This window comes from Dipteris shenzhenensis, chromosome 13 (genome assembly GCF_047967505.1).
Source record: "Dipteris shenzhenensis isolate YYH24624 ecotype China chromosome 13, Dip_SZ_1.0, whole genome shotgun sequence".
Lineage (NCBI taxonomy): Eukaryota > Viridiplantae > Streptophyta > Polypodiopsida > Gleicheniales > Dipteridaceae > Dipteris > Dipteris shenzhenensis.
In genome coordinates, this window is record NC_141608.1 from 15,594,868 (window position 1) to 15,620,007 (window position 25,140).

The window sequence follows — 25,140 nt, forward strand, 5'->3', positions numbered from 1 at the left end:
TTGGAGCTGCTTGTGTTGCTGATAGAGGCCGCTGGATGAGCTTTTTCCATCACGTTGTTTTGTTTGGAGAATGGAGCTTGTCCTGTGCTAAAGCCGTCTTTCCTGAAGCGAGGGAGCTCTGAAGATGGTCATTCGGAGCGAGCTGTTCGTTATTATTGATTGTGGATGTCATTTGAGCCGCTATTGGAAAATGCTGCAGCCTGTGCAGACCTTTTGCTTAGGTAGAAAGCCCGTGAAGACTTCGTTAGGTTGCTTGTTGATGGTGTTTGTGGAAGGCTATCAAAGAATGCGCTCCATGGGTAATTGGAATTAGCTTTTGACGCATCTAATCGGCATTTTGAAGGAATATTAGTTCAAGCTGTAGACACACAAAGAGTTTGCTATCTCATAAAGTAAGGAGCTGGCCCTTTGCAAAGATAGACCCCACAATCTAAGCTAAAAATACACGCTCAAAGTTTTTGAAAAGGTGGTAAGGGTTTGTTACTGGCTCAAACAGCTGAGCATAAGGAAGAGGGGAAGGATCTCTCTCTCAAACTTGAACTCCTAGACTTGTAAGGTAATATTGCAAAAATCTCTCTAAAACTAATCTAGGAGAAAACATGAGCTCCTAAGGCGTGCCTACAACAAATCTACTAGGAGACTAGGCCTAAGGTCTGATACCATGTTAAAGTGAGGGATCAAGCTCTCCTAGTCATGAGACAACATCCTACTTAAACACTAATCTAAGGAGGATGTAGCCTAAGTGCAAACATGATGAAGAGAGTGCTCATGATATGTACCTCAACTCAATTAGGTTCCAAGATAGATTAGCTTGGACTCATAGACAGAATCTTGAGTAAGTGTGCATTTCGCTCTACTCAATAATACATGATAGGCCTCTTATATAGAGAGTGCCCTTTGAATAGTCAACATCTATGGGATCCTCTCATCCACATCTCTACATCATGTAGTCCACATCCTAGGGTGGCTACTTTAATTCTTTCCTATACCATACCTTAGCCTTTAATCTATGTGCTCATGGCACCATATCTCAACACATCCCTTACAATACCCGTTCACCAAGCCCATAATCTTAGAGCATATGACATTCTTATGGACTTATCTTAGGCTCTTGGAGGGTTGACCCCTCATGCCAGTGGGGTAGGGATAACTAGGTGTAGTACACCTAGTTGGAGTTGCATCAAGCCTAATAGAGTTGTTTTCCCATTCTATCCACATTGGGGATGCAAGATTATGGATATAAGATCTATCTTGATCGGAGTATTCCTTCTATGCAAACTCTCATAAAGGGGATATTTTCATTAGAAATATCTACCAAAGTTCCAACTAACATATTCATATAGACATGATTATAATTTAACCCTTTATGTACAACTTTGCTACATCATTATATATTGGAGATGATCACTACTTTAGAACCATGATGTAAGTGGGAATACCAAGGCACATAGATCACATAGCAACACCTCATGACCATGTTATAATATGCTACAATCAATGTGGTTGGACCTCACCTAACCACAATGTTTGAGAAGTTAAAGCCAATGCTTTCAAAGATACCTAGAGTTTTGCATGTTGTGATCATGTGTAGACGTGATCATGTGATCACACATAGTAATCACGTTTCCAAAAACCTATATTCACATTGATATTCATGATGACATGGTAGCCATTGGATGGTAAATGCGGGTCTACGATGGTGGTAAGCATAATATATCACTGGTATAACTTTTTTCCAGTGGTATATGTATGCCACCATATTCACCCCTATATCGGCAAAATAAATTCATTTTCTCTTATGTATAACCAATTTCAATTGATGGCAATGCCAATATAATAGCACATCATCTTTCTGATATGGTGATCCCTTATGCTAGAGTTATGCATAAGTTTTAAGCTCTTATGTCACTTGTGAATTGGGCCTTGCCCAACTCTAAGAAAAAGAAGGTGTGTAGAGCATCTCTTTTTTGTTGCAAATGTGAGCTCTTTTACTTTGTCAGTATTGGGGCTTTGGCAATTGTTTGAAAGAGACTAGAGTTTAGGGTGTGTTTTATACATCTTGGTTTCTTGGGATTGTGATGTATTTTACTCCTTTAGTATTGAGGCTTGGGTAACTTTGAAGCTATGAGAGTCGTGATAAAAATAGCGCGTCTCTTTCCTCAACTTTTCCATATTTTAAATTATACAATGGGTAAGAAATTTAGCTCAAAACTAGAATGACAAGTAGTACAACTCATTACTTACATAAGAACATAAAAACTTTGACATTGTCTCCGTTATCATCTAGAAAGCATGAAATTGCAAGCTTTTACCAGACCTAGACATAGGCAAAACAAATATGGAAGGAAAAATTGGAGGAAATCTTTGCTCAGTATTCCTTATTGAGGTCAAACTACTATCAAATAGATCCTTGAGTAAAAGATTGAAACTCCCTTGATATAGAAAAATAGGTGGTAATCTCCCTAAATGGCAAGATGTGTGGGTCTCGGCGGTGACTCATGTGTCGTGGTGATGTTGAAGAGATGCCGTGGAGCCTCCACTCCAAGCTACTCCTTGTGAGAGCAATGCAAGGCACGAGTCATCCGCAAGTGTCACTCAAGTGGCCTAAGGATTGTTGCAATGTGTTTCCATGCGAGAAAGAGGGAAGGGGAAGAGGGGAGAGGAGAGGGGAGAAGGGAGGGAGAAGGAGAAGGGAAGAGGAGGGTGAAGGGGGATGGAGTGGCAAACACAAGGGCACAACAATGGAAACAAGGGAACACCCAAAACACTCTCTTGGAAGAGAAGAGGGAGCTTGTATTCAAACTTGTGCAAACAACAATAAAGCCAAAGTCTAACACTTTGGCCTTTTATACAAGTCACCTTTTGAAGGGAGGGCCAACCCTTTTCCTTTTTAGCACTCTCCTTCTCTTTACAACCAAAGGCTCTTGGGCCCATAGGGTGCCAAGGCATCTTACTATTCTTTCCATCTCTCCCTATTGGCGGAAATAGCACTTGTGTTAACCATATTAAAGCTCTTGGGACAAACCTAGAATTAGGAGGTGGCCTAACCAGTTCCCAAATAGCGCTTGTGTTAGCCTCACACCTCCTAGGCTTAGGTCATTTGGGCTCAAACTCCTTGAGCGCCCTCACACCTTAAGCCATTTGGGACCTAAACCCCATGAACGCGGCTCAAAACCTGGAGTGGCAAGGCTTAGCTTTTGTGAGACACTCAATGGCAAATCTGCACGTTGCCTAGACGCTTTTGCCTTGGGATATTTGAGGATCAAACTCCCTGATTTTGAGTTGTACTCCTTTCATGGCTATTTTCATTAGCGTGGCTATTTTCGTGGACGTAGACCTGAAATGTGCACGTTGCATGCAATCTTTGGTCTTGGGTGTTAGCTAGAACATACAACCTGTGCCTAGAATCCTTGGACTTTTGGTATTTGGGAATCAAACTCCCTAACTTTGAGCTATACTCCTTCCATGTACACATTACCTCTAATCATTAGTCTTTGGGTACTTGGGGGTCAAACTCCCTGAGCTTGTCCGTTGAAGCAAATCATGCATCCTAATCACCTCTAATCACTGATTACCCTGCATTTGATGACTGTACTCTATGGATATTAACACAAGACAAAAGAACTTGATTACAATGTCGTTGAATGAATGGAGGCGGAAGCAAAATCCCTCTTGAGTCATGTCTTTGGGAAAGTTGTACTTGGGAAAGTTGTACAACACATTTGGATCTTTCTGTTGGAGTTCTCTGAATATGGGCCAAGTCCATCATTGCTCCATTGGCATATACAGTGGGTGGATGTGTCGATAAACGTGGGCACTGGCGCCAAAATTTCTCTAGCTTCAAGAAGGAGAGTCCCCATCGTGGCTGTAGATTGGCATTTGCATCGGTCCTTGGGACTGGAGTATCGGGGGCGAGGCTGTATCCTCTTGTTGTGTGCTTTGGATTCTCGAATCGCCTATAATGATGCATTAGGGCAGCAACTCCTAGAAGGACTACAAGTCTGGGCACCATTGATGAAAACACCTATATAAAGGAATTGGGTCTCATTTTTATTTCGTTGTTTTAAGATTTCTCCACTCCCACACCCCCTCCCACCTACCCGTAATCTCCAATGCCACCCTTGCTCTCAGTCTTGTAGCATGCAACTAAAGCCTAGCTGGTAGGCCTTGAACATGAAAAGGGGAAGATAGAGATTCACACACTACCCAATGATCATGAATCCTTCTTCTTCAGTATGGATACCAGATACACTTATATTCACCTTACACTCTTTTTACACCTCATGAACAAGAAGGTCCTTAAGACCCTTTACACACATGCTTTAAATAAGCCACCTCATCATGGCTATCTGCACTCTACAACCATACACACACACACTCTGCACATTAAAAATCTCCCCCCTCAAGCTCACCATGAGCTTGTACATCACATAGGCTTAAAACCTCTCTAAAAGGACAAAACTTATCTCTACCCAATGACTTTGTAAAGATATCTACAACCTGTGCATCTGTGTTAACATATCTCATGTCAATCTCTCCACTTACCACGTTCTCTCTCATATAGTGATAGTATACCTCATGTCAATCTCTCCTCTTACCACATTCTCTCTGATATAGTGATAGTGGACCTCTATGTGTTTAGTTCTTGCATGGTAAATGGGATTCTTGACTAGCATTATAGTGCTTATGTTGTCATAGCATATTAGAATTGGACTATTAATTATACACCCAACTTATTAAGAAGTAGACTCAACCAAGTTTCTTCACATGCTACTATGCATAGCTTCTATGCTAGACAATGCAACTGTGGGTTGCCTTTTGTTGCTCCTACTAGTCACACAACTTCCAAGAGAGAATGCATACCCACTAGTTGATCTCCTATCATCAATACTGCTATCCCAATCTACATTTGGATACCCATGCAGACATGATCCTCCTTCCTTGGCATAAAACAAGCCAACATTGATTGTGGCTTTCACATATCTAAGCATCCTCCTCATGTATCAAGATGACTTTTTCAGGGCCTTTGCATGAATTGGACAATCACACCTAATGCATAGCTCAAGTCTTTCCATATATTAGGCTTCCAACCATATTCTTGAACCTAGTGACATTCTACAAGTAGTGGCCATCATCAATCATCATTTCATTTGTCTCAAGATGACTTTTAGCTGGTTTGCATGCTGCCATACCATATTTTTCTAACATACCCAAGGTATATTGACTTTGAAGCATCCAAATACCATGAGGAGAACGACCTCAATGCTAAGAAAGTACCTAAGCTCTCCTATGGCTTTCATGTCAAATTTCCTTGCCAATTTCTCCTTTATGGCACTAATTCTTGCATCATAGTTGCCCATGATGATCAAGTCATCAACATATATGATTATAATCACCATTTTGGCCTCCTCTTGTTGCACATACAAGGAGTATTTGGCTTTGGATAGTCTTAAATTTGATCTCAACAAGGTTTTTGCTTATCTTTTCAGACCATAACCTTGGTGCTTGATTAAGCCCATATGGAGCTTTCTTAGTCGCGCACACATGCATTGGAAAATTAGGGTGTACGTGCCCCTCTGGCTATAGCATATATACCTCCTCTTGCCACAAGGAATTATTTAGAAAGGCATTTTTAACATCCATCTTCCAATAAATTCCAGCCAAACATGCTAGCCAATGCAATAACCATCCTTATGGTAGTCATTTTCGTACACTTGTCTTGTAGTGGGATCATAACATTTATACCCTTTTCTTCTAGTGAGGTATCCAAGAAAGACACATCTAATAGCTCTTGGCCCCATCTTCTTTCTTAATTCATTGGGCACATGCACATAACAAACATAGCCAAACACTTTCAAATATGCCAAGGTTAGCATATACTCATATATAGAAACATCCTTTGAACGAGGTCCTTCAGACCTTTGGTTCCATGACTTGAAGCAAGATGGTCAATTAGAAGCAAGCGAGAGTTAATGATATGGAAATATCAATGGAATGAGAGAAGAGAAATAGCTCTGATACCATGTCAAGAGTGGAGTACATAATGGAGAGGAAGTCCTCACAAGGGGGAAAGGAGAGAGATAGAGGACCACATGAGAGATAGAGTCAACCCATAAGCTTGTATTGACTATTACCCTCAAACATGGAGGGCTAGGATGATCCACACAATACAAGAGCATGCCCACCCACTAAATAAAACCAAGTCTCCATCCAAACCCTATCCAATATCCACTTCCACCAATCATGTGAAGGTGAATTTTAAACCCCTCTAATCATCTTGCTGATGTACTAATCTCAGTAGAAGCAAGCGAGGGTTAATGATATGGAAAGATCAATGGAATGAGAGAAGAGAGATAGCTCTGATACCATGTCAAGAGTGGAGTACATAATGGAGAGGAAGTCCTCACAAGGGGGAAAGGAGAGAGATGGAGGACCACATGAGAGATAGAGTCAACCCATAAGCTTGTATTGACTATTACCCTCAAACATGGAGGGCTAGGATGATCCACGCAATACAAGAGCATGCCCACCCACTAAATAGAACCAAGTCTCCATCCAAACCCTATCCAATATCCACTTCCACCAATCATGTGAAGGTGGATTTTAAACCCCTCTAATCATCTTGCTGATGTACGAATCTCAATAGTACCTCCTATGGAAAAATTATTTCATGAATACTTTGAGAAGGTTCATCGGTAAGATATATACATTTACCTTTGCCTACTGCACAAAGAGGCTATGTAGAGAGAGAGAGAGAGAGAGAGAGAGAGAGAGCATGTGGAACTTCCCTGATTGGTGTTGTGCAGAGAGAGAGAGAGAGAGAGAGAGAGAGAGAGCACGGTTGGTGGGGCCAGCCCAGATAGTCTATAATTAGAAAGTTGGTTAATGTAGAGCATTCATTGTATGAGGACGGTAGTTTTCTTTCAATATTCAAGCGAAGGTATACTATTCAAAACAAAAGTACTCTTCAAATGCTTGGCCAAAATTTTTTGACACAACCTACCTTGCTTAAACCCTAAAATCACAAGTAGAAAAAGATTTCTTTTTTTGTAGTGTTTTCTTCAATAATTGAACGAACACCATAAAATGTTACTATATTGACTTGACTAAGATCTAGAAGTGGCATTAGGAAAAATCAGAGCTCATTTTGGGGCCTTTTAGCCCAAAAGGAAAATAGCCCTCCACCAATCAAAGGAGGGCCAACATAATGTTGAAAATTTTAGAAAAAGGGGGGAAAAAAATACCGTCGAGTTTGCATTCAAGGAGGATAATTGAGCTACTTTATTATATTTGGCATACTTTGCAGAATTTGGTATTTTTGACGTCACCGACACGTCTGGAGTGGGCCAAAACCCCCAGAAGGACTTTTGAAATGTCGAAAATGGGCACCCAGAGGCTCGAAAAAGGCCAAAAAGGCCCAGAAAACCAATTGTGCAAAAGAACGCGATTTGACAGGTTGGCAGGTGATTTAAAAAATACAGTATACCAAATTCTGCACTGTATGTTAGTGGGATTATGTCGTCTTTTAGTGTTTTGGAGGAAACAAAAAATGAAGGATTTCTCCCAGGGTCCCAAAATGAGCTCCCTTTTTTCATAATGTGTATTTACTATTTCATTGTACATAAGTTGTCCAAACGGACATATATTTGGGATCTCTTTAAAGGCCTTAGCACTAGTTTGGTAGAAGGACATAAAAATATCCTTGGACACTTTTGTCTTGTTAACTTAGCCACTTCCTAGAATTATTTAAAAGCATCGATAAGGTTTTTTGGGGTTTTTATTATTTGACATAATAGTGTATATGAGGCTTGTATGCTTAAAAAAACTTGGAATTATTATGGATTGGAACTTGCTTCTATTACTTTGAGCTCTACCTAAAGTTTTAAGGTCAACCTGGCACCGAAATTTCAAGCTGTTTTCTTAGGTTTTTGTTAAAATGGCCATACTTTTTAATTAGAATGACATTTTTTAGAGTTTGTAAGTCCTAGAGTATAAGGGTAGATATAACACATATGTTTAGATTGCTTTGGAGCTAGATAATCATACTTATAATGAACTATGGTCTCAAATGTATTTTTAGTGAATGCTGACAACGAGGCAAAATTTGATCTTTTCCAAATTCTTTGACATGTCTAACAAGTTTCAAACTCAACCATACTTTGTATATGTCTTCAATACGATATTATGGGGTAGCATGAGTTTTTAGGGGTCCTAATATAGTGTAGAACACCAAATTCAAACCGTATTTTGATTGTCCATTATGCTGTAATTCATGCTAAATTCAAGATACAAGGGTTAAAGGATATCATAAGAACCTTAAAACATTTAAATCATACTTATAGAGTGCCTTAATTTTAATAATTTATATGCAAAATACTTATACACGAGATAATTCAAAAATAGAAAAGTGAGATTTAATGTAGAACCTGTTTTGGTTGTTGAGATTAGGATCACTTAATCTCTTTTAGTTTTAGCCTTTATTGCAGATATGACACTTTGTGGCTATTATGTGTAGTATATAAAGATGCTTATTTATGAAATGCCACTTACAATGGAAACCACCAGGCTAACCTCTCTTGTTAATTGCTAAATCAATCTTGTAGAAATGATTTTTTAAACAAAGTTTTATCACTCTCAGGTGTTTCATATACTTATAAACACTTTGTGAAAAATGCTAGCTCATTGAAATCATTTTTTTCTTCGAGCATGCTAGGCAATGGAAACCGCCAAGCTAACCTCTCTTGTTAATTGCTAAATCAATCTTGCAGAAATGATTTTTTAAACAAAGTTTTATCACTCTCAGGTGTTTCATATACTTATAAACACTTTGTGAAAAATGCTAGCTCATTGAAATCATTTTTATCTTCGAGCATGCTAGATAAAGTTTCAAATATGAGTACTCTCTTTGTGAAATGATGTGTTACCATGCATTTGTGAGCATTTTGTAATCACATGTAATAGTTTTTTGTGATCCTTATATTTTTAGAAAGTAGTCCTATGAGTCTACCTTAAGCTCAAGAGACGAAAGCACCAAAAAACGCATCTACAACAAGTTGTGATTTTTTTGCCAAAACCTCAAAAGGACACTTTTATGTCCTGTTATGCTACCAAACTAGTGTAAAGGCTAAGGCAAAAGAGATGTCACACATCCTACATGTGTAGTAGAAAAAGACCTAATTGTTTCTTCACTGATGATGAGGCTCCTGATTGTGTTACTATGGCACTTTTGACCGTGCATTTTTGTTTTGTGCTACGTGTATGAATATGTGAACTAGTGTTTAATACAAAGTCAAAATTTTTGTTGTGTTGTATTTTCGGATCTAAAGTATGATGATGGAGACCTTAAGGCTATTTCTACATAATGGAGTACTTTTTCATTAGAAAATTTTACTCCATATTAAACTTTAATTTGCATCAAAAGATGTAAATTCTAGAGTGAGGTTCAATTTATGCCTTTGTATGGTGAAATGCGACCTATTTCTCCAAATGACTCTACTTAAATTTAGCTTCTTGTATGTAAGGCTACATTACTAGTCTACAAATTTGAAATCTAAATTTACCAATCAAAAAAATGGGCTATCACCTCTACAAATACTAGCAATGCTACCACGGCACTTCACATCATTCCGAAGACTAAAAACCCCACCATCTATTGGTGATGCACATACATTCATTGATTTTCATTCTTCTAACTTAAAGGAATGATCTTCAACCATTAATTCAAATGTTATAGAGATGAATTACATAGAAACTCCACTCAAAAACTAAGATTTCAATAGTAAAATATAGTCAACGTATACAAAAGAATAACATCTTCACTTCGTTTTACATATATCACAGGCATACACAACCTTACACAATCAAATGTCATGAATACTTCATACAGTTTCAATAGGCAAAACCTGCCAATTTTAATTAGAATGTGCCCATCCAAATCACTGTTTCATGGTTCCCTGTTAACATTCATTGACCTTTCTGGAATCTTGACTTGACTTGGAATTGGGGTTAGGGAGAGGTTCAAACCATGGTGGATACTTTGGATCGTCTTGGTTGTACTATCAACACCTTTGGCACACCCAAGGGAACAAACATCGATCATGAGCTTGAATCCACCTCACAAATAGCCAAGACTAGCGCGAGTATATGGAGGATGCCGATATTAGAAATATGAATCCAAGTACCGACAAAATTGAAAGAAATTGTTCAACAATGGGAACAAAAAATCTAAAGAGGACGACAAAGAAAAAGAAACTAGCTCCCACATTTGTATAGAAGAATCCAAAAGAAATGGTCATTTGATGGTTGACTGCTTCGTAAACTAGCATGATGAATTATCTAGGTTTGAAACTCAAGCCGACCCTTGGTCAAAAGTAAAAACTGAAGTATCTATCATTTCAACTCCACTATCCATACCAACTCTATACTCCAACTAACACGACACGGTGGTGAGTGCCAAAGGACACAATATTGCACCACTCCGTGTAATCCTATGGTTGCTTAGCTCATTGTTCATCCTCTTTGTAAAAGGTCCAAATACTTGTAAAATGGCAAAGACTCCAAAGGGGCTGCAAACAACTCTACATGCCACCTTGCTTTCGCCAAAGCTTGTGTTTTCTCAAAATTACTTCGAACGAGGTGAGGAGTCTAGGATTTTTGCATTTGTAAAAACCAACTTGCATGGAAATAAATATTTAGGAGAGGACACAGGAAATTGGCCAACGTCAAGCTTAGAGCAATTTCAAAGCGAAAATTTCTCACAAAACTAGGATTGGCATTCCAAAAAATGCATTTCAATTGTACTAAATATAAGGACGCATCTTTTGGAGGAATATTAAAGCTATGATAATATGAATGAATGATATCCCCTAGAAAATGGCAAAAGCCAACAAGCCTTATAGATAGGCATCCCAAAATGACCAAAGACTTGTAAGGATATCAATCGCCACCTTTACCAATTGGCTAGTAAATATAGAAAAAGAGAAGGCCAACGGTAGCCAAGCACACTCCAATGCATTAAGAAGTATGAATTATTGTGAAAGAACTAAGGCATACTTCCATGGCTCGATTCAACCACAAAGCTATACTAGCTGGGACAAATAGTAGCCCCATGCCTCCTAAATGCTCTATAGAGACACCATTTTATCTGGCATTGGACTATTGGCCTAGCTTTATGGATTTTTCAAATTCCAACTCAGCATTCCACTGCTGGACTATCTAAACTGAAACAGAGGCTCCTTTATTAATGAAACTCCAAGCCTCTCCACCCTCTCCCATGTAGACTTCGGCATGCAAAATCGACGCTCAACTGGTTTCAGAGGCTTCAGACAATGCAATCGGGACTGTGTCTTCTAGGCTTGCACGTCTAACATGCAAGGATGCGATTCACCGCGCTATCCCCCGCCCGACCACGACACTCTCCCTGGCACCAAGGTGACATGAGCAAGCCCTAAGGAAGCAAAAATGAGATTTTCAATCCGAAACTTTAAAGGGTTTTTTTAATAACTTAATCTTTCGTCATATACTCTCTTATCTGTTCGATACTACTCACTAAGGAAGAGAAAACAAACCTAGCTTTCCAACCCAAATATGAACAACTTCATTTATTTAATTTATTCATCAATCTAACTTAAGTGCTCACTTTGACCTCAAGTCTTGCTTTTGAACAAATCCAATGATAATTTCCCATTGCAAACAAATAGGACACCTCTTGACCATGTAGAAGTAATGTGGAGGCTAGAAACTTTATGATCATCAATATCAAGTCTTAAAAGCTAATGGCTTAGAGCATTTGAAGGCATGTCTAAGAAAATCCTAAGGAGTTGCATACTAAATCCATTATCTACTGAAGGTAACCATAATAATCAAATGGATAGAATCCTATAGGATATGAATATGTTGACTCCCCAAGGAGTTATCGAGACAATGTCCTCGTGGATCATCTTAGTGCTATGAGGGCCACCTCTCAGATTCAAGGAAATTCAAGGCTTAATATTCGAAGCACCGTCCTAAAAAAGGCCCCAATTTTAAATGTATAATAACAGACCATTGTAAAGTGCTTGAGATAAACCACCAACACGACATTCTACCACCTCTTCGTTTGAAGAGCCCATTGTTGTTGCTAGCAATTAAACTCTTACAAATGGATTTTAATGATCAATAACAATTCCTTGAGCTATTCCAAGTGAACCTAATTCTTAGAGATACCTTTTAGAATGTTCCACCTTTTAGAAAGGAACATTCCTCCACAAATTAGATCCCCAAATGGCATACCTTCAATCATGCCTAGACCTCGTCTTGGCTTAGTGAATAGCATTTCAAGCCATATTTAATTTCAAGCGGTAACTATCCTTAACGTTAGTATAGAAACATTAAGTTATTGCTACCACGATCCTTAACATTAGTATAGTAACCTTAAGTTATTGCTAAGAACAAAGGAAAAGAAGGGTACAATGTCATAGTGCAAATGAAGTACCATGATTTTGAACGGGACTAGTGCCGATTAGAACTATTAGTGTGGCATCTAATGTTTTGAATGTATATTAATTTCACTGCAAACGAAAAGGGAGCCCAAATTTTGTGCTAAAACTCCAAGATGTTTTTATAGCTGTCCTCCTTTAAAGCAAAAGTATATCAACCTGTCCTCCTTTAAACCAAAAGTCTATCAAATTAACATTGTTTATTATCCAATTACTTCTAATTACTTGTTTTCATACTTCAACATTCCTTTAAAACAAAATTCTACTAGTCTATCCTTGTCCATCATCATTGCAACTCTTTCAAAGCTCCTTATGTAGTGAATTGTCTATCCGAGTTTCTTTTCACAATGCACGTAATTGTGTCAAAAGGTGCTAAAACTCCACAAATTTCGAATAACTTTCCATTCCTTTCAATTTAAACTCTTATCATTCTAGCCTTGTTTATTAAAGCTCTTATGCTGCCCATTTTTTTACAAGAAACTCCCGTGTCATTTGTTTCTCTTCTCCATGCATGATCCTGATTATAGTGATGACTTGGGGGGGGGGGGGGGGGGGGAGGGGGGGGGGGTTAAGAATGAAGGATACTATATTACTAACAAAAGCACTTCATACAGCTTCGACCATTATACAATGCTGCGTCATTTGTTTCTCTTCTCCATGCATGAGCCTGATTATAGTGATGACTGGGGGGGGCGGTAAGAACAAAAGCACTTCATACAGCTTCGACCATTATATAATGCTACTAATACAAAGCACATACCTCAATCTGAATGGTACACTCAAAATAGAGTTCTTAACATATGCTACTCAATTGCCAAGAAGATGTGAAACAAGTAGTTGCACAAAGCCTATCTTTAGGGTACTAGCATAACAAATAGAATAATTTCTTTTGGTACAATTACATCTACTTTTAAAACGAAAAATAAATCAACTCATTTTCATTTGCTACTTCAATTATTACAAGCTTTTAAAAAACACAGATAACAACTTGATGGTGAATCCAACCAACTTACAGAAATCTATTATTTCCCATATTCCTTTCTTAGGAAGCAATTTGGCTATTTCCAATCCTGTATTTTTCCATGGGAATTCTTCATCCTCAGTCTTCGTTTACTTCGAAGACCTTTGTGGCTACATGGGAGTATATTTAAGGACAATATATTGTCTTCTGAAAAGAATATAATGCATATGTTTTTCCAAAAAAATGAAAAAGTGCATGTGATAACCATACTCTCCGCCAAGAGATGCATGCCTACGTGGAGTGCACTTCAATAGGTTATATGCAAAGGCACTGCCTCCTTGGATTCAAAAGAGAGTAAACGATCATTCGGTTATTAAAAGGAAATCGTTATAGGATGACCTCCATAAATGGCAATTTGAAACACGTTAATTAATTTTTTTTACAATTACACATTAAGTACACAAAAGAGTTTCAATCCACTACCTCTTAGGATGCATGCTAATAAACAGAGACGATGGTGCTAACAAAGAACATGTCTGAGCACGTGCTGAGAAAACCACCCCAGGAAAAAACAAGCATCATTCCAAATGTTCGCCGGTTCAATGACTCAAACCGATCATAACATAAAATTTTAAATAGGACCTCAATGGCAGACTCCTTAGTTGAAGAAAACCATGAAGGCGACGGGAGCTAGGAACCAAAAACTGCATACAGCTTTTCCAATCTAATGATTACCTCATCAACCAGGTTTGCAATGCTACTATCCCTTGTCAGCTGCCACAAAAATCAAAACCCATGAAACAATTCCCCACTTACAACTCCCAACCAGGTTTGCAATGCTGTTCCTTGTGAACTGTCACAAAAAGAAAAACCCATGAAACAATTCCCCCTCTTACAAGTCCCAGTTTCACATGAGCACTGTGTTACACAAGCTAAAATTTCAAGAACAAGTAAGGTGGAGGCATGCCAAGTGTGCACAAATGGATCGGCCAAAGCAGGTGCAGAGAATGCACACTTGTGTCGCCGTGCACTTACCAGTGTGCAAGTGCTCGCATTCATGGCCATGTGCAAACATATACGCCAGCACACATGCATGGATTGTGCTAGCATGCAGCTGCATATAAAGGAAAGAGCCTTTCCTCACAAGTCAATTTGTCAATGCTAAGACAAATTAAGCTTCTTCATGCTTAAAAGAATCAACACTTAACCCAACTTCCACCCCTGGTCTGCCGTTTCTCCAACATTGAAGGTGAGGAGGCCAAAGTACCCCCTCAGAAAAGACCCTTTACAACCATCATGGGAAGGGCTGTACCCCACTGGTTTGATGCTGATAGTGCAATCTAGACTATGAGTCCAGCCACACCACTTGTACTGTAAGCTTCCAAGAGCCACCCACAGACTGTGGAGAAGAAAGATATAGCCATTCGATTGGAGAGGAATATCCTATGCATAGTACATATACAAACTATTGGATGCAGCACAAGCTATCAAATTTGCTGTCGGATGCCAAGCTAGGTGCAGTAACTTCGATGAGAACGTGTATGCTCCATTCAATTCAGTCCCTGGACCTTCATTTCCTGAGTGACATGACAAGGCAAACATGTGTTCCATAAGTTAAATCTTCGGAAATAGAGAGACAATCTATGCTACAAAGCTTGAGACCTAGAATTTGCATCAATGCCCAGCACAGCTGTTCATGAAGTTTATTTTGAAACAGCAGTGGACATATAATGGACCTCTTCTGTTACCGCGGCGGGTAAAGCTCGCCAGACTTCTCCCAGACTTTGTTGGTGCAGTCTGTACAAGGCGCCTTCTGACATAAACCATAAAGGTATTATAATGGGGGCATGGCATAAGCTTACATCAAAAGTGTTCTACCTGGAAAAGCGTGTTTCAAATGTTTTTCTGCCATTTCCAGCCGCTACTTTTCACAGACAGCAGAGAAAAGACAGACCATATAAAATAAACCATGACAATGGTGTTACCTGTTAGGAATTTTGCTAGCTTCCAATGTTGTGGCCTCCTCACTACCCGCTACAACTCCAAATACTCGGAACAGATTGCTGTTATCACCACCAGAGTAATGCGTCAAACATGTACTACATGGTTGAGGTTTATCATGGTTTCAAAATCCAACTAACAGCTCAAGGGATGCTGTACTACAGGACAACCCTTCAGCAAAAGCTTTAGGGATCCTTTGCCCAAGGGTCATATGCTGGCCAAGTATATGATCTGTAATATGGCAGCGCACACAGATACTAGAACGACACAAGACATGAGGATCTACAATGGATCTTTGATCTCCATACAGACAACACTATGAAATAGTTGATGTATCCCCCACACACCCCCCAACAAAACATAAAAACCCAAAACTCACATTTCATCTAGATATATCTCCCACCAACCCCCCAACAAAACATAAAAACCCGAAACCCACCATTAAAAGAGAGAGAGAGAGAGAGAGAGAGAAGGCGAAGGTAACGAGGAGACCAAAGGGGAGGTTTCACAATCGAACCTGTAAGAACCTGTTGCTACTCTGCAGCCATCTCCACTCAAGCAGCACTCAAACTTATCAAATATTGAGTCATTTTCATAAAGGTCGCATAACTGCAACAATGTTGAATAAATCAAACAAAAATTTAGCAAGAGGTTTTGTTAAATTGAACAATGATGCAGACAATCAACAATGTATGTAGGGGCTCAGTCAAACAGAGTCTGGATAGATAAATTATTCTTAGGATACAAGGCAGGCAAGCAACTTCCCAAACAGACAAAGGGGTAAATCCAAAACAGAAGCACGATGTCTTCTTGGGTTAGTTTCTCCCGCCAGCAATAGACTCGGACTACCGCATACACTCAATTTGCAAACATTTTTAAGTTATCAAATCATTTCTAAGATTCTAGTTACTGCCTGGAGTTGTATGCTATAGGATTTATGTGGAACCTTTGACATGAACCTTTTAAACTAAACACTACATTGGGACGTGTACACACTGCCAACTCACGGCCTAGATATTTCAGCGTTTTACAGGAAAATCATCCCCTGAAGATGAGAATTCTGTGTCATCCTGACGCTGTCCCTGATGATAGGGGAACAACAGCTCCTTTAGTCCAAAAGATGTAAAGCTAAGAATCCAAGCTATCCCTTCATAAGGCAACTGCATAGCTCATATAGATGGCCACCTTCTAGCCACAAGCACCCTTCAAATAAGTTCTGTGAAACTACCTGATACCATCTCTCTAACATAAGATAAGACACAACGAGTATGAGGAAACTACCTGATACCATCTCTCTAACATGAGATAAGAGGCGACAAGTACGAGGCGGAAAAAAAACCACAATAGAAACAAAAAATAAGCACAATCAAAGGTCTCGATTTCTTTAGAACACTGAAACTGCAGCCTTCATTTGTTGTAGTGTCTGCACGTAAGAAAAGAAACTTCACAGATGGCAACCCTTTTCACTTGGGTTTCTTGGAAAAGAAAAGTGCCGCATACCGTGGAGCACCCTTCATAAAAGCTGACCATTTTAGTACATGAAATGATGAGTCTAGAGATCCCTCATGAAAAGTAGCATTTGTGAAGTAAACTCATGATAATGACATTAAAATAGAAAGTCCAGAGAGCTTGAAAGGATTCCTGTATGTGCCCATCTGAAATCAAAGACTCTCCATGGTCTCCAATAATAATAGACTACAATGCTAGCTTTGTATATAGATGAAGCTGGGCTGACTACCTAAACTACGGTCTTAAACAGATAGCTTCTACATGAGGTCTCAATCTGTTAACTAACAGATCTTTGAAGGGTGAACTTTCTCATGCGTAGCATCATGCATGGATGTGTCAAAGCATCTTTACTTTCATCAATACCACCCAAAATGAGCTTAATCACATGCACAGTTCATCATAGAAGCTCAGGTTTACTTCAAGGGAGGGTGGCCCTGAGGAAAAGGGCCTCATTAAAGGGAGTGCAGTTTACATGGATGCAGGCCCTTTAAAAAAATACATGAGATAAATTTTTAGTATACACCTAAAGCGGGCATGTGGGGCTACCTTTAAAGACATGAAGGTATTTGAAGGACAAATAGGTCCACTGCATCTGTGGATTTGTAACGGCTTGTAGACTCACAAGCTTGCAATGCAGGCACACATTATATTTTATCAAACAGGCATTAACAAAAAAAAGGGCCTAGCGGATGTCATAGACTACAACACAATCACAAGGGGTTTGTTCATCTAGAAGTGTACATACAGCTTGAGTATGAGAGTCAATTGTCAATGCATTTACTCTCAAATCATTATAAAAAGGCAGAGGAATGGATATGGGTAAAAATATATTTTTCTTAGCTAGCCACTCATATTTGCATTTTGTTATATTATCCAATGTTGACCCATATAGATATTAGAAAGTATGTCCTCTCATCCCTTTTTGGCTTTTTCAATTTTTTGGCACAGCAGCTCATACTGAAAGAAAACGTAGGTCGGGAAGGTAATCAAAAACCCCCATTATTTTGAAGCGGGGATTAGAAGTTAGGAGTACACTAGTGCACGTGGAGTAGTGTGACACATAATCAAGCACAGCTCCTTCACATATGCACAAGGGTACCCATCAGCCAGCTCCGAAACACCCGTTCTCATGTTGCAATTCAGGTAAGTTGGCTTGTAAAAAGAACTAGTGAGCCATGTATGGTTACGGAATCTCCAATAAGCTACCCTTAATTTATGAGGGGACAAATCTATTTTGAGAGTGGAGTAATGTTATGGCCCAATTGGACATAATCACGGCTTTAACCACAATTGGATGATCTAAGGTTGGGGCTGGCTAAATCTAGGACTTGGTTTTGCGACAAGTCTAACCCTATATTTGTATCCGTTGAGGGGTAAACCACATTATAAGTAAGGTTAGGAAAAACCTTTAGTTGAGGCTGAGTTATGTGGATGAGGGTTCACTTCTCTTAAAATTGTTGCTCTTTTACCCCTCTATTGCTTAGGACTAAATGTGTACTATCTAGTGTGCATACGAGTGATCGGGTAATCTAGAAGTCACTGAAAGATCGATGGTTTCAGAGATTATGTCCATCTCACTGGTTAAACTATGTAATCTCTTTTTATAAAGCAAGCATTATTGCCTAGCACAAAAAGGCTCACTTCGAAGGTGTACTTTGAAATAATTAGGACCTTAGGGTATATAAACCCCATGGATGGGTACGGGATGTGCGGAGCATCTTGTTCTTTCGAGGCATGGTGATATAGGTATAGGGTGATTTGGTAAGAAAGATGCCAAGCATTATTGGCTTGAACCACCCTATAAGTTGTAGATAACTCCATATGTTGGACTCCACCCCACGCACTTGCTCCAAAGATCCTATCACTTGGATGTGACTTGTTGTACACTGTATAAAGTCTCTGTTTATCCTCTCGAAAAGGGTCCACCACAGTAATAGGATGGTGTAGTCTCATGGTGTGTAAACCATAGAGTAAATGAGCTCATGGTGTATGTAAACTTGTTCAACAATTGATAAATACACGAGCTAAATTTGGCTTGTCACAACACACATGATTGGTGTCCTTACCATCCAAAGTAACAGTGGCTTCACAAGGAAAGAGAGCACAAGTTTCAATAGGTTTTTCCTTGTGCCACTATCCAAGTTTGTTGGTACCAAGGGTCCTCGAACCCTTATGCTTGTGCATTATGGGCATATGTGATGTAGTAAATGCAAATGTCCTCTTGGAATAAGCACGATTTCTTTGCATACACGTTTACACCCTCATAACATGCTTTCCTTCTAATGTACAGGGCAGGAAATGTGTGGATTTAAACATCTCATCACATCCATTGATAGACATTAATTGAGGAGCATAACTTGTGGCATGTGTTCATTGTATACATGAAAGGAAACATGTGGATTTAAACAATCTTGCACATCCCTGTCCATTGAGAGACGTTGAACAAGCATAAATCTGTGCATAAGGTCGCCCGCCCTCTAGTGATAAAAAACAGAAACATGTGCATTCAATCATGTTGATCCCATGGAACGAGGTGTTCGAGAAAAAAAGGCTACTCCACGGAAAGAAGTCCTATAATGAAAAAGCAGGTAAAGTACTCCTATAATGGAGGCAGATGCTAAACATAGCAAGCCACGCTTATATATATGGGGTAGAACACATATTTCAACACTTGGGACAGCTAGTTCCAAAGCAGTTGTACCAGTTGGCTAAGAGCCGTAGCTTGGTTAAGTGGCATGTGGCATGGGATGTGAGGGAAAGAGAGGGGGAGTGGAACGATGAAGACAGAGAGAGAGAGAGGGGGAGACACAAGAAGTGTGGGTGTGTATTGTGTTGAGCCACACCACAAACTCATAGGTTTTATTAGGATTAGGTTTTCACCCTATGACTGTCTTAAGACAGTCATAGGTGTCATAACTTTAAAAGGGTGGCCATGTGCCTTTACCCCAACAACCTCCCACCTAAAGGCCAATGTGCCTAAAGGGGAGAAAAGAATAAAAATTACAGCAATATACAGTTACTGTATACCAGACCATAAAATAAGAATGGTCTCATCCTAATCCCATGATGTGGCGGCAATGTGCAAACCGCTCTGTAGGCAAGCTCTTAGTGAGCAAATCTGCAGGATTATCATCAGTATGCACCTTCACAAGCTCAAGTCGCTTGTCTTCCAGTACCTCCCTGATGAAATGGTATTTCACATCTATGTGCTTCGTCTTCTGATGAAAGACCAGATTCTTTGCCAACATGATAGCACTCTGACTATCACAATGCAAAACTGGCATATCTCCTGTAATGCCCAAATCTCCCACCAGCCGAGTAAGCCATATAGCTTCCTTGCAAGCCTCAGTGGCTGCAACATATTCAGCTTCAGTGGTTGACAGTGCAACGCATTTTGCAACCGAGACACCCATGATATAGCACCTCCTGCAAATGTGAAAATATAACCGGTAGTAGACTTCCGGTTATCTGCATTCCCTGCATAGTCTGAATCTGTAAAACCATGCACCAATGCATCCTGCCTACCATAGCATATGCACAAATCTTTGGTACCCTTGAGATACCTCAAGGCGCCTTTCACTGCTTCCCAGTGCCGCTTGCCTAGATTTGCCATATACCTGCTGATGACTCCCACCGCAAAAGCAATATCCGGACGAGTGGCAACCATGGCATACATCAAAGAACCAACTGCAGATGCATATGGAACCTTGGCCATTTCAGCCTTATCATCATCTGATCTGGGGCTGTCCTTACTGCTGAGTTTTAAATGAGAAGGCAACGCGGTACTAATAGACTTCCCCCCCTCCATTTTAAACCTCTGCAATACTTTGTCAATGTACTCCTTCTGTGACAGAAACAAAAGTCCCTTGGACCTGTCACGAATAATCCGCATACCAAGAATATGATTTGCATCACCCAAGTCTTTCATGTCAAAAGACTTATGCAGTTGCTTCTTCAAAGCACTAATCTCCTGCTGAGATTTGCTGGCAATCAGCATGTCATCCACATATAGAATGAGTCGCATCAAACTGCCATCCTTTGCCCGTTTGGTGTACAAGCAGTGATCGGTCTCACACCTATGATACCCTTGGGACTGCATGAAGGCATCAAACTTCTTGTACCATTCTCTTGGCGCCTGCTTGAGTCCATACAAGCTCCTCTTGAGCTTACACACGAGCTGCTCTTTCCCTTTAACAGCATATCCCTCTGGCTGACTCATGTAGATCTCATCATGGAGATCTCCGTGAGGAAAAGCAGTCTTCACATCCATCTGACATAAATCCATGTCCTCATGAGCAACAAGAGCTAACACTGCTCTCAAAGTAGTCATCTTGACTACAGGGGAAAAGATCTCATCAAAGTCAATGCCCTTCTCATGCTTAAATCCCTTGGCAACCAATCTGGCCTTATACCTCAGTAAAGCATTTGAATCCACTTTGACTTTGTAAACCCACTTGCATGGCAAAACTTTTCTGCCTGCAGGTAGCTGCACCAAGTCCCATGCATCATTTTGAAGTAGGGAGTCCATTTCTGACTGCATGGCTTTCTCCCACTTCCTTTTCTAAGTTCTTTCCATAGCTTCCTTGAAGCTGGAAGGCTCACCACAATCTGTCAGCATGATAAAATCAGCCACATTATTGGCTCCTGGAACAAACCTGTCAGGAGGCCGTTGTACACGGGTGCTTCTCCTAACAAAATGTTCCGGATTTGGCTGCTGTCTAGCCTGTTCGTCATGCATGACGGGTGGCTGTACCACCATATTTGGCTGTTCTACAGCCCCATTTGCTGGCATATCCAGTGGTGCATCATTGGCAAAATTGTCTGGCTGATTTTCAGCCTGTATACCCTCTTGAACAGGGTTATTTACAGCAGCATGCTGCTGCATATTAATGGGCATTCTTTGCTGTCCGACATCATCATAAACAACCCTCCTGTATTCCACAGGTTGCACGGGTTCTTTGTGTACACTATCCTCTTTAAAGTGTACACTATCCTCTTTAAAGATGACATCATTGCTGCGTATAATCTTCCGTTTGACGGGATCCCATAACCTGTACCCCATTTCACCTTCGTCACCGTAACCCATGAAGATGCATCTGAAAGACTTTGGCTCCAGTTTGGTGCGCAGTTCTTTGCGTACATGAGCAAAGCACTCGCAGCCAAACACACGTAAGTGCTTATATGAAGGTGGCTTGCTAGACCACACCTCCTCTGGCACTTTCAGCTCCAAAGCCTTGTTCGGCCACCTGTTAATTAGGTGAACTGCTGTTTGCACGGCTTCTGCCCAAAAGCCATGGGGCAATGCAGCATAAGACAACATACATCGAACCTTCTCCTGAATAGTTCGATTCATCCGCTCACTCACACCATTTTGAGATGCATTATGAGGGGCTGTGAGTTCCTGTTTAATGCCCTTAGCTTCGCAAAACTGTACAAAAGCATGTGACACATACTCACCCCCATTATCGGATCTGAGGCATTTCAGCCTGCGTCCTGTCCGATTCTCAACCTGAGCGACAAACTTCTTGAAAGCATCTAAGGCATCGCTCTTATGCTTCAAGAAATAGACCCACACTTGGCGTGTGGCATCATCAATAAAAGTAATGAAATACTTTGCACCCCCTAGTGATAGCTGTGGCATCTCACACAAATCAGTGTGCACTAGATCAAGCGGTGCTCTATTTTGGGGAGTTCTCCTCTTATGAGGAGTCATAGAATGCTTGCCAAATATGCAATGATCACAAGTAGGCAAATCTGAAAATGAAAGAGACGGCACATAACCCAAACGTGACAGTTCTTGCATTCCTTTAACAGACATGTGTCCCAACCGGCTATGCCACAATGAAACCTTCGGCAGCTCGGTTATGGCAACAACATGATTACCTACACTGGAAACATAAAGAGGCTACAAGGTATCACTCTTAAAACCCTCAGCCACTACAACCTGGCCATCAGTAATCACCCATTTGGAATCCCCAAATGTGGTGTGGTAACCACTGTCATCCAACAAGCCAGTGCTAATCAGATTTTTCTTGATTTGCGGCACATGGCGAACACCATCAAGCATAAATATGCGTCCATCAGGGAATACTATCTGTATACTGCCAATCCTTGCAATCTGACATGCATAGTTGTTCCCAAGGTGAACAACTCCATGAGTACCTGTATAGGAAGTAAACCACTCCCTATGAGGAGCAACATGAAAAGAAGCACCTGAATCCAAGAGCCAGGTGTGCATGTCATGGCCATCAATAACCAATGTATGTGCAATTACAGCAGAAGAACATAATACATCATGTCTGTCACTGTCATTGTCCTCTGCTGCAACATTCACTGCATCCAAGTCATCTACCTTGGCCTTGCCCTTGCCTTTGCTTCCACTGCCTGCATCCTTTGTCTCAGCCTTCTTGGCTTTCTGATCCCGTATAAACTTGAAGCACTTAGACTTCACATGTCCCTTCTTGCCACAGTAAAAGCATTCAATATCCTTTTTGCCACGGGACTGACTGCGGGATTTGGACTTGCCAGCAGATCTCCCCTTCTGATGAGTCCTACCTCTTTCCTGTACCTGCAAAGCATTGGAAGACTTGCTGCCCATATTATTCTTCCTGCTCATCTCCTCCATAAGGAGAGAGCTCTCCACATCAGCATACATAAGAGTGACATTTGAATTAGACAGGGTGGTCTTGAAAGTGTCCCAACTCTCAGGGAGGGTACACAACAAGAAGGTAGCCTTGAACTCCTCATCAAGGTTCAATCCCTGTGCAATAAGCTGTGTAAAGATGGCATTGAACTCACTCAAGTGTGAGGTCATAGCTGTATCTTCCTTCATGCGAAGGTCGACAAGCTTTTTCGACCAATAAGCCTTACTGGCTGAACTCTTTTGGGCATACAACTCTTCTAGCCTCTGCCATAGGCCATAAGAGGTCTTTTCAGCCTGAACATTGAACACAAGAGAATCAGTGAGAGTAAGCATGATAGCAGCCCTAGCGGACAAATCAAGCTCCTCCCACTCATCATCTGCCATCCCAGATGGCTTGACACCCTTCACCCTTATGGGCTTAGAAATCTTCTTTAGCAGAAGTACATTCAAACACTGTTCTGCCCATAATGCATAATTGTGTGCCCCTTCCAATTTCTTTAGGTTCAGAATTGAAGATTCACTTCCCCCTGATGCCATATCAGATAAGGAAAGTACCAGACTCCCTGTAAGTCAAAAATGACTAAATAAAATTCTGATTTCTCAGAAAACCTGCTCTATCAAGAGCCAGGGGCACTCACAATAGTGCTGTTATTTACTGTCAAAAAATCTGCAGCAAAACAGAAAATTTCCCCTCCAGTCACTGTACCTTCTAACACACTGTACCGTGCTCAAATAGGCATAAAACAGTAACTTCAGAATGCTGCAGCTGTTCCACAAGTGCTTTATCAGTGCATCATCATCTGACAAAGCACAAAACACTCACTGCTGTCCTGGACACTTCTCCCACCTCAGATGAGGTATTGCACTGATTTTATATGCATAAACCACTTGTCATACACTGTTTTGTCCACTGAAAAAGGCTCCAAACACCTCAGCCTGTCACAAACCTGCAACAAAGTATGGGACAAATCCCAAACAATCACCCTTCTGCCAAGGGGATAAAAGGCATCTGAAGTTCTCAAACAGTAACTCAAGTGCTCACAAGCAAAATCTGGGCAAAAGCCCCTTGATTTGACACCTGTACCAAGTGAAAAAACACCCTCAACACTCAGGTAGCATACAAAATACAGCGCTCTCCTGGCACTTTCACCTGACAATGTAATGCATAAACGGCCCTGTGTACACAGTAACAACACAGATCCCAACGTACAAGCACTGAAGAGAAAATCTTTTGAGCACTGTCAACGATGGACAGTTAGGGACCGAGTAAACTCGATGCGCCCTGGCCAAGCGTGGCTCAACTGAGATTTTCTAAGTGCTGTACACAAAATGTGACCTGCAAAGAAATGTCACTGATATACTACGGAAAACAAGACCAATGTGGGCACCCTGGCTCCACACTGCCTCAAGGCATACACTGCATGCACTTCCAGGCAAAAGCCCTTTGAAATTGTCACCCGAAAGCTGAGATTTGCACTCAGCAAAAGCATAAAAGCCCTCTGCAAAATCAAGACATTTGACCTTCCCGAAACAAAATAACTGTGCAACCA

The 25,140-nt window shown here is 40.5% G+C and overlaps 1 protein-coding gene across 8 annotated transcripts in view; it reads right to left on the bottom strand.

The window, feature by feature from the left end:
• Positions 1 to 14,002: 14,002 nt before the first annotated feature.
• The window catches only part of LOC147895082 (serine/threonine protein phosphatase 2A 55 kDa regulatory subunit B beta isoform-like), a 64,537-nt gene continuing 53,399 nt past the window's right edge, over positions 14,003 to 25,140 (bottom strand). For 3 of the 8 annotated variants that reach the window (XM_087383849.1, XM_087383846.1, XM_087383845.1), the window contains 4 exons: positions 15,956 to 16,047; positions 15,423 to 15,500; positions 15,174 to 15,250; positions 14,003 to 15,014 (listed from right to left, as the gene is read on the bottom strand). In XM_087383849.1, coding sequence (XP_087239975.1) covers positions 14,881 to 15,014; positions 15,174 to 15,250; positions 15,423 to 15,500; positions 15,956 to 16,047 — 381 coding nt within the window. In that variant the 3' untranslated portion in view covers positions 14,003 to 14,880. The remainder of the gene's footprint in view (positions 15,015 to 15,173; positions 15,251 to 15,422; positions 15,501 to 15,955; positions 16,048 to 25,140) is intronic. The other 5 variants (XM_087383854.1, XM_087383852.1, XM_087383850.1 and 2 more) reach the window with 3 other exon arrangements.